General features: G+C 35.5%; 1 protein-coding gene across 1 annotated transcript; it reads right to left on the reverse strand.

The window, feature by feature from the left end:
* Positions 1 to 2,935: 2,935 nt before the first annotated feature.
* On the reverse strand, positions 2,936 to 5,272 carry LOC136815768 (uncharacterized). The gene has a single exon (XM_067072216.1). The coding sequence runs from the start codon at positions 5,036 to 5,038 to the stop codon at positions 3,581 to 3,583; it is 1,458 nt and encodes a 485-aa protein (XP_066928317.1). The 5' UTR covers positions 5,039 to 5,272; the 3' UTR covers positions 2,936 to 3,580.
* Between the last annotated feature and the right edge of the window lie 5,961 nt (positions 5,273 to 11,233).

Here is an 11,233-nt window from a genome sequence, read left to right on the forward strand (position 1 = left end):
TAATTTACAGTAAAATATTTTTTCATGCTCAATAGGATGCTGACGGTGCAAGTGGATATAAATTGAAAACTTTGAATGCTCCAAGACTGCTGTTTTAGAGTTATGAAAATAGTGATGTCATTTTTATCAAAAATATAAAGCAAAGGATAAAAATATTGAAATATTTATAAAATATAATGCTTTTGATGTTATTTTCATAAATCTTTGTTATCATCATGCAGTGGATATAATAGTGAGGTTAAATAAATCGGTATAATCACGACGACGAACGAAAATTTAACAGGCTAGTCAGTTTCAATCAATCGATTTTCGTATTTGCACTATCCTGTTACATTTTTCGTCCGTCGCCGTGATTATCCTGGTATGCTTAAACTCGGTAATGAGATATAATATAACGACAGTGAAATAGCTATTTTCCTGTCAGGAGGCTGTTTAAAGACGATAAGACTAATATTTAACACATGTACTTTGTATATAACATGTGTAACATGCACATAACATTGAAAAGATAATTCTTATAACATGCGTAATAAACGTGTAATATATAAAACGAGTGTTCCAGGTCCGTGTTATACACGGCACATAATCCAAAAGCATGTGGTAAGCACGTGGGTAAAATTTGACCTTTAAAATGGTTGTACATCAAAATACCTTCAAAATGATATTTTTGACAATAGTTATTGTTTTTCAAACATTTTCTTTGTGTTTTACAGTAATTAAAGTTGACCTGTCAACACTGACCTGTGACCTGTTGACCTGTAATTTGTGACCTGTGACCTGCGTTTCGAACTAGTCGCTTTAAAATGCAGTTGACACTCGCTATCGGTAGGGAAAAATTGTGTACTTATACAGTGTGAGAGTCACGGAAACTTTCTGTGGTGTATTATAGTCAACTTCTCAAATTTGGCCGAAATTTCGTCCCTGGTGGGAAAAATAGCCTGCAATTTCAGCCCCACTGAGAAATTTACTTTAATTTCATCTCCAATGGAAATTAAATGGAACAAAATTGGAGTCCAAAACCATCCCCACTGGATTTTTGGTGGCTGAAAACAATAGATTTTCTATCCCCGTTGGGATTTAAATAGAAATTTTAATCCCCAATGTGGGAAGAAGTTCCACCGGGACTGCGAGACAGGGGTGTCTTTTTGACAATTTCTCAGCAAGTATTAATGCTATGTTAAAAGCTATATACCATTGGAAAGATATTTCCAAGGAGAATAATCTAATTGATAAAGATTTTGAAAAATATGAACGTTGAAACAACGTTATGTGCCAGCTGGGTTTTACGTATCTTTGTTGGATAAAAATTTACTTTTGAGACAGACTTTAAGAAATTAATGAGGACGTAGAAAATGAAATTATCCATCAGCTTTATGTAGATAATGAAGTATTGACATCTGAATGCATTTTCCGTAAGAATATAAAATTGTCTTGGGGACTGCATACTTTAGAAAAACGTTGCTGGAAAGGTCTATAGGCAATATCATTGTAATTTGAAGATTTTAAACAGCCCGACATAGCTCGGTTGGTAAAAAGTACAGAATTGAAATGTAGAATTCTTTAAGAAATAGTTCTTAGAAAACTAGACCAACCTATTATGATGATAGATAGATTATTTTCATTAAATTGAAGCTTTTGATGCAAAAAGTCTATTATAGTATAGGCTGTTTGTGGAATAACTATGTATGTAGTTTCTAGAGACTGGTTGAATTACCTGACTTGAATTACAATAAAAAAGTTTGTCATTTGATTGTATTTGATGAATACTTGTGATGATGTAGCGCCGTTTGACGTTAATTTTTAACACTGCATTAGCTTCTTCGCGGGTACCACTTTAAAAAAACTCCGATCAAAGATGGCGGATATAGTTTAGTCCAGGGTTTATAAAAGTCAGTGATTGGAACTCCAAAATACTGAGCATTTGTTTATTACAGCTCACACAGACAAAGACTACTTCAAAACTGAAGTCAAAACTTTAAAGTCTTCAAAATGTCAACATTTTTGGAAGGAGCGAGGAGAAGTGTCCTGCGAAACCTGCAAGAATTAACAACAAACCAGTTAACAAACAATGTGTTAGCAGAACAAGAAACCAAGCTCTATAATGCAGACCCTGAGGCTATAATGCACCGTTCAAACAATAACACACTAAGGAATGAACAAATACCGAACGGTCTTGAAGATTTTACTATGGAAGACGATATTACAAATGCTAAAGATGAGATTCTTGAATGGAGAGATAACAGAATTGTTTTAAAATGTCAATGTCATCATGTCAATTCTAAGTTGAAAGATGATCAACAGTAGCAATAAACAAATTAGTGAAAAGTCTTTTTTCATTCTTGCTTCTGCAATACTTAATACTTTAAGGGCTCTTCTCATAGTCGGAAAATTGATTTTAGTATTTGAACATAAAAGTTATATTTTAGGTTCTTTAAAAATTTGGGCCGACTAAAGATTTGAGCCAAATTAACTGTAAATAGAACCGCTTAGGCGGCCCTTAGTGACTAAATTTTGATGAGATGATTAAAATTAGGGCCGACTAAAATTAAGGCCGACTAAGATTAAGGCCGACTAAGATTTGGCCGATAAGGTATTTTTTTATATAGTTTGTTCTCATAAAAAAGAGGTGTACTTGTTTCTTACTATCTTCATTGATAGTTATGATATCAAGCATTTTGTCCGAATAATTAATAATTGGTGTGTACGAAATGTGTGTTAATCTTCAAACACCAAGAAGATGGCTAATTTAGCCTTCATTTGAATTGTGGGATATCCGCCCCACCACCTCGTAGGAAGAATAAGTCTGCGAAAAAAAAAAACGCGAAAAACATAGATGCAATTCTGTATCATAAACGTTAAAATTTTACAAAGAAAACGAATTTATTACAAGTGGATCAAAATTTAAATTAAATTTTAAATATAGTATACTCTCGCTAGTTAGAACTTATTCCCAGTCCCCGTCAAAGATAAACTCTCTGAATATACTTTCAAAAATCGAACAAATAAAATTCCCCATTCGAATTCGAATTAGCGAAAGTCAACTGTACACTTTTAGCTTCCCAGACGGCACGCAACGTCAAAAAAACGTCCATGTGACATTCATAACGTCCAAATAACGTTATTTGAACGTTAAAACAACGTTGTGTGCCAGCTGGGTTTTATGTTGAAAGGCATAGTATATTTGAATGATTTCTCGTGAAATTGGTACCCTCGTGGTAGCAAAAAGAGTGAAGACTCATCGTTAGACTGGTACAGCGATCAGGCTGGAACGATATCATATACGAAAAATGAGAGCAGAAGGTAAGGGAAGGAAGGAAAATTGTCAGCAGAGACAGGGGCCTAACTTATCCTCGTTCTCCTTCATAATTTCTTTTTCAGCAAACGCCTGCCGCCCTTATATTTCCGCTCTTTGAAATGATTGATAAACAGACTAGTTGCTAGTCTAGCTTATTTCTAGGCTGCAGGCATCCACTAACGGAATCGTTCTCCTTATCACCTCTCCTCCTTATACTACCTGCGGTTTTGTAGAGGTCTGTGATTCAGACTAGTTTATATCGTAAAATGACCAAGAACCACGTGTCTATTTTTCCATTCTCATTATAAGGAAGACTGGAAACAAAACTGTCAACAAAGTAACCAAAAAGAATCGACCCCATTTTTTGCGCCATGTTTTCAATACTGGAATATTAAAATACCAAGTCACCAAGAAAACTGAAAGCAGCGAAAATATGAATTCCAGTATAAGAGCTAACAAGGCTCGAATGCCGAACATTCTTGTGACAAAAATATGACCATCATTGAGTTGGTATATAGCATTCGAGATGGCAATCACACAGCATTCTTGTATAATCGAGCAAACAATGTTGTCAGCTAATAAACGCTGACTTCTAGGTGTTCTATATTTCCCAACATAAGAATTCATGTCTTTTTCCAACACAATACATTTACGATACATCCAAATAAAAAAATGATCAACAATCACCATGGTGATTTTCTCCAAGAATCCAAACAAACCAATGACAAAAGAAAAAACAGTAAATTGCCATAGCGTGTCCATTTCAGATTGCCTTATTCTGTAGAGAGATATAGTCAACGCGTTTCCCAGTGCTAGAAGAATGTACGTCGACCCCGGGTGATTGACATAACACATATTTTGGACATTCGTTCGAGCCAGAGTTCTGCATATCATCAATGCTAACGAGCACAAAATTAAGAAAATCAGTTTTTCTGTGGTAATAGTCAGTTCCTTGTATCGAGGTAGAAAGAGATGTTTGATTGCGTAGAAAATGATGGAACCATAGATGAATTGACAGGAAAGTTGGAAGAAAAGAACCAACTGTTTGTTGAGTTGACCTTTGTAAAAATTACGGCTGATTCTTGAACTATTGGTAATGTACAGAGCTGCAAATAGAACGTTCAATGGAACTTTGACTGCAATCTCATCTTTCATTGAGTATAAGTAGATAAAGAGTTTATACACACATCCTATTAATACGATCATCGCATTCAAGCTTGACAGATTCAAACTTCGGACAAATTTAAATGTGAATATTAAACTCATTATTGCCAAGTGCATCCAGCACATAAAAAACCACTCGATGACGTCGTTGGTGACTTGTTTATGTGTAATTTGCAGACCATCAAAGACGATGAAATCTAAATACCAGAGACCAACCACGATCAAACTGACTGAAACAGTGCATGTCACAATCATAAAGAAAGTCATGTAAAAACATTGGAAAAACCATAAGCATTTTGACACAATCCTATTGTCTCTCCATTCAAGGATTTCATTCTTAGCATTCGAAATAGAGTTGAATTCTTCAAATATATCATCCTCGATAGTAAAATCTTCCAGACCATTCGGTATTTGTTCACTCCTGAGTGTATTATTATTGGAACGGTGTACTATAGCCTCAGGGTCTGCGTCATATAGCTTGGTTTCTTGTTCTGCTAGAACATTGCTCGTCAACTCGTTTGTTAGCTCTTGCAAATTCTGCAGGACACTCCTTCTCGCTCCTTCCAAAAATGTTGACATTTTTGAAAATTTAAAGTTTGGACAACGATTTTCAAGTCCCGCTGTATTTACAACTATCTCTTGAAATCTCCTTCAACAGCATAAAACTAGAGTACTATTTAGTGGTATATAGATTTTTCCAACTTCTAAGATTGACCAAATAAGATGAAATGACAAACTTCTCTATTGTAATTCAAGTCAGGTAATTCAATCACTGTCTAAGAGAAACTACATACATATTATGATCAACCGAGCCTTTCCACAAACAGGCTTTAATACTTTTTTTATAATAGACGCACATCAAAAGCTTCAGCAATTTATGAAAATAATCTATCAATCTACACATCATGATAAATTGGTTCAGTCTTTTTTTAAGAATAACTTTTTAACTCTTTGTTTTTTTTGGATACGTATCATATAATGTTTACCCTCCGAGCTTTATCTGCATTGCCCTGGTTAAAATTTTCAAACTACAATAATATTGTTTTTGTACCTTCTCAACAATGTTTTTCTGTAAAACTATGCATTCCCAAAAATAAATTTATATTCTTACAGAAAATGAATTCGAATGTCAAAACATCATTATCGACGATATAAAGCTGATAAATTAATGTCATTTTCTATAGTTCGGGAGATCTAGCCTTCTTAGTAATGAAAAAGCGACTTTTAGCATGAATGGATTCTACGAAAGTCGTCAGTATCATACAGAGTGGGCAAAACAATGTAATCAGACAAAAATTTGTTATACTTGCAGAGCAATAAGTGCCATAGAAATTCTAACACTTTGATAGCTTCTCCTCAAGCTTCTCTTTGTCTTTTAGCATGTATGGATTATACCCTGGGGGGGGGGAGGGGTACTTATGCAAAATGGCTGCCGGGTATGTGCGAGCAATAAGGGTCCCTTTTTCACACCCACGAAAGTCTTTCAAAAGGGTACAAAAACCATTAAAAAGAAAATTAAATCTCTGCAAGGTTCCAAAAATCACGAAATTCAAAATTTCCTCGTTCAAAGGGTCATGATGTTACAAAATTTGGACAAAAATTGCGTGAAAATCGACCAAAATTTCGGATGAGCTGGAGTTTTTACAACATCGGCTCGGAATTTCATCTTCTGTATTAACACAGTATTGAACACTCTTTTGAATTTAAATTCTGTTGTGATGCAGTGGAGTCTCCATAACTCGAACCTCTATTTATCGAATATCTCCTTAACTCGAACAAGTTTGCTGGCCCATCCAGTTTACAAACCCTTGTAAACTGTCACCATGACTCGAACAAATTTGCGCCATCCTGCATGTTCGAGCTTAAGTGACTCTATTGTAAGACAAACACATCCCTGTCTCGCAGCTCCGGTGGAACTTTTTTCTTAGTGGGGATAACGATTCCTATTGAAACCCTAATGGGGACCCAGATGGCACACAACGTTTTTCCGACGTTTATCTAACGTTCATAACGTCCATAATACGTTAGATGAACGTTGAAACAACGTTGTGTGTCAGCTGGGAAAAGAAATTATATTGTTCTATGAGTAAGGTTAAAAAATCTAGTAGGAATGATTTTGGAGTGCAGTTTTTAAACATCGATTTTCGAATGTCAATTTCTCCTGGGCCTGAAATTTCCAGGGCATTTTCCCAATGGGAAAGAAATTTTTGCCGAATTTTCTAGTTGGGCTCTGGGGTCCAAGCGGATCTGTGACACAGGGGTGTACTAACAAACAAAATCAAAAATATTTAGTATATGAAATATAATTTTTTAGATAAATAAATAAATATAAAATAATTCTTAGATAAAATAAATTGACAAAAAAGGTGACTCTATTCAATGAATATTTCTAGTGATAATCTAACGGAATCGGTCTGTTCTGTTGGATTTGCGGGATTTCTTCCAGAATGGTGAAGCAAGCTCATCCTCGGGATAGTCACGTTGTCTTTTCACACTGTTGTTGGTTCTTGTATTCTTTTTTCGGTCACGGTTGTTTTCGCCATTGTTGTTGTATTTGTCATTTTGGTTTCTAATGAAAACTTTTCTGATGTCTGACGCTTTTCGATCATTAGTGTTTTTGGATTCGTCCAATTTTTGTTGTGCATCGGACCGGTTTTTTATGATCATTTTTCGGCCAAAGGTCTTCTTTACCACGATTCTTTGATCAGTTATGTTGGTTTTTTCTTCAGTCATTTTCGATTTCTTGACATCCTCTTTTTCAGGTTGATTTCCCCATATTCGTTTCTTTTGTGCATCTTGTTGAAGATTGGAAATGGAAATTTCCTCATCGGAAGCGGCGGACGAGCTTGGAACGCTTTCACGGCGTGTATCTAAGCGTGGGACGAGTTCATCTTCATAGATCTTTATACAAGGAACAAGTCTTTTTCTTGAAGAAGAAGCAGAAGAAGGTTTACTTTCACAAATTTTCACCGCTGGTTCTTTAATGGGAGCGGTAACTGAGATTTGTTTGGAGGGTTTATTTATTTCCACCGTTGGCACAACTGAAATACCAGAGGGTTTTTTAGCAGCAGTGGTAACTGAGTTTTGCTCGGAGGGTTTATTTATTTCCAACGTTGGTACAACTGTAAGACCAGAGGGTTTTTTGACAACTGTTGTTACTGACTTTTGTTTGGATGGTTTATCATCAGACACCGACAATCCACCGAACGCAAAACACAAACGATCAATCTCAGGCGAAGGTTCTTTGTACACCGAATCTTGACTATCGTTCATGTTATCCAGAAACTCAAGAAACTCCTTTGGATCATAACACGGCTTATGTTTAATCATCTTTGATTCCAATTGCTTGTCCGATTTCGGAAATTTGTTTTTGTTCATTCGATGTTTTTTAAGTACGTTAAGATACGGGTGGTATCTTTTTGAAGTGTGTTTCTTCATGGTGAATAAGGGCTGAGTATTATGTTTCAAACAATTCTTCAAGTTGTTTTGAACAAGGGATGGAACATTGGGTTGACGATACATACGATATTGAATCATGTCTTTCATCAAAATATTTGGGAACACTTTTCCGAACTCGACTGTTCCATCCATATTTTCACTGATCATCGCAAAATCAGCTGATCCGGAACTCATCAGGAAATGAAGATTTTCCATTTTGAAAACCAATTTCTGAAATTCCAGCATTGACTGTAGATAACATTCTGTTATCATTGGTTTACTACACGCAACCATCTTGTATTTCCAATTTTCTTTTACAATATTATAACAATTCAATAACAATTCTCTTTAGAGCGCACTTACTCCAAACGAAAGAGAATTCTAATAATTTGAATGCAATATTTAAAAAAAATCGACGCTGGATAAAGCGCTGAAAATATATTTGACGTCAATAAAAAAATCGAAAAAAAAAGTGACGTCAGTTTGTGAATTTTACTGAATTTGCTTTTTAGTGGTTTTAAGAAACAAATTTCCTATTCGTTTCAAATTGAATCTATTCAACACTTCCATATGGATAAAAACCTATTATCATATCACCTTTTCCACCGTAATCGCGCAGTCCGGCGCGTGCCACTTAGTTAAATAATTATCCCCCTAAATTCGACCCAATCCTTTTATGACACATTTTTCTATTGTCTATAGGTGCGAAAAAAGAACTGTGACGGTTTTAGTGGGATAAAGCAGACAAAAAAACGTCCACGAGGCAATTTACAGCTACGGTCGAAAAGGTGTATACCCACATCACTTTGAATTTAATCGTTTTATTGTTGAAGGAAAAAAGAAAAGTTTTTTACACACGTGAAAATCAACTAAGATTTGACTGATTGATTTTTCTCCCTGCAATGGGTGAAACTAAGTAAAGTCATTATCTGGCACCTATATGCAGAAAATTTTATTCGACACATTAAAGCTCTGAAGGTTAACATCTGGAAGGTTTAGATTACGTAATTTTGCAAAAAAGATTTTGCAGCTAGAGGCCTGGACATAGCCTTCGTTTTCGGGTATTGACAGGTCCAGCCGAAATATTTTCAGGTTTACGCGCAAGGATAGTTTAACCCGACAGGGGATACGACCAATCAAAGGTTGACTATCATTCCCCTCCGATGGGAAATTGGCCCACTCCTTTAGAGTTTTAGCGCGGGCGGCCGCCAATCCGCCATCGGAATATCAGATAAGTAAATCGAGTAAAAGTTCATACGCTTTTTGTTAGCGTTTTTGTCATAATGGTGGTCGTTATAGTGATGGTTGTCATGGCGAGAATGTCGTGGAATGTTTGACCGTCCAGCCAGTGATTCTATGTTAACTGTCGATAGAAAAGATTTAAGCCTTGGTAACATGCAAAGAGGTTAACGGTGAGTTTCAGTAAGGTCATAACTTATCGTTAGAAAAGTCGGAGAAAGGGACAAAAACTTCAAGGAGCTGAAAAACTATTTCAGAATCACTGAAAAACTATTTCAGCAGAGTATCGACAGAGTTTTTGGTAAAGTGAACGGACTAATTTTTACTCCGTTTTCCTTGACAAGCTTCTCGTTAAAGCGTTTCGAATTAAATGACAAGTTTTATGTCACTTGGTTTTACAGTTTTACAGTCAAAAATACACATATTTAATACTGTGACAGTTTTATGAGTAGCCAGTACGGCACAGTTGACACTCTCTAATCAGACTTTCAAGGGGAATTGGATTTTCGTCGAATAAGAGAGGGTATTGAATGGAGCGTCGTATATGAGTTTCTTGTTGACGGTGACGTAAAATATAATCGAATATAATGGAGCGTATCGAATAGAAGAAATACAGTTCCTTTTCTTTTGCAATACTCAAAATTCCTTGCTTTCTCAGGCATTAGGCCTTTCCAACAGGGTTTCAGAATTGGTTGAGAAATAACAAGCAAAGCAAAATTTAGTGCACACTTATCGTCGTGAATAGACTTTAGGTACTGGGTGGCCCAGAAAAAAGTATAAGGGTTTGGTGGCTAACTGTGTCCAAAATAATGTGGACTTTCAATGAATTCTTTTGTCATTGTAAAGAGGAAAGGTAAACTTAAAATTTGGTATACCTTATCGGGGAAAAAATGTCGGGGAAAAGTGACGAAAATTTTGAGGGGGTTACGAAATTTTTCCCCGACGAAATATTTCCCCGATATTTCATCACCCGATCAAAACTTGTACCCGATTTTTTTATCCCCAACCAAAACATTTACCTGAAATTTCATACCGCAACCAAAATTCGAATCTATTTTTTTTACACCTTTATTTACCGAAATTAGTGCCTTAAACGTCGAATTACAAGATCCATTTTCGAGCTAGTGAAGGAAACCAAATCTTTTGGACAGTTTAGAAAGTGACAAATTTGAAATTTTTGTCGTGGAAAAGTGACGAATTTGAAAATTTGGTGGGGGGAAAGTGACGAAAATGCCTCTAGGTGACGAAATTTTTCCCCGACGAAAAAAAAAAAACCGACTAAAAATAAAAGTTATAGGCTTTCTTATGAAATTTTCTGTATAGAATTGCGTCAATTTGATACCCCATTTCTGACATGTTTTTGGACTTTTTCAAAAGTTAATTTTGACTTCAAAAGCTTATAGCTTGAGAACCACTGTACTAATTAAAAAAAAAATTTATATCAAATCTTAAATTTGCCTTTCTTCTTTACAATTAAAAAGGAATATAGTAGAAATTTGGACACAGAAAACCTTTATAATTTTTTCTGGGTCACTTTGGTGTTTTGCGAGGATGTCCATCGACAGGAGCTGAAAGTTGATTCGAATCATAGAAATATTGTATTCGTGAGTGCGCGTTGAATGCAATCGGGATTTATCTTCACATCGTAATATTTATACGCTGGAAAGAAATCACGCTTTGTGTATTCTAAAACTCAATAAGAAACTCCAAGAGTGGAATATTCTGCCCATGAAAGCCGTTTCTATGATTAAATTGAAATTAAGGATTCTTCTTATCCGTAAATACTTACACACCCAACCCAGAATAGCGAAACAAAAAAACATTTTTAAGTACACAAATCTGGAATCCCAGCTGGCATACCACGTTGCTTCAACGTTCATCTAACGTTTAATGGACGTTTTGAGGGAACCAGGTTTGCGTAATCAGAAAAATCCTGTGAAAGTGGTTTTGAAATATGAGAGCCAAAAATTGTAAAGCGAATGGACTTTAAGAATTTGACTGCAAATATTAATCTTTCCAGTGCACAACTAAAAAGTAAACAGCTTTTTTTTAATCAAAATATTTAAGCAAGTAACGCTAGAAAATGGTGCTTGGTAC

The sequence above is a fragment of the Clytia hemisphaerica genome, unplaced genomic scaffold (genome assembly GCF_902728285.1).
Source record: "Clytia hemisphaerica strain Z4C2 unplaced genomic scaffold, Clytia hemisphaerica genome assembly, whole genome shotgun sequence".
Lineage (NCBI taxonomy): Eukaryota > Metazoa > Cnidaria > Hydrozoa > Leptothecata > Clytiidae > Clytia > Clytia hemisphaerica.

Coding starts and splice junctions, on each gene's coding strand:
- LOC136815768 (XM_067072216.1), bottom strand. CDS start 5,038: ATGTCAACATTTTTGGAAGGAGCGAGAAGGAGTGTCCTGCAGAATTTG.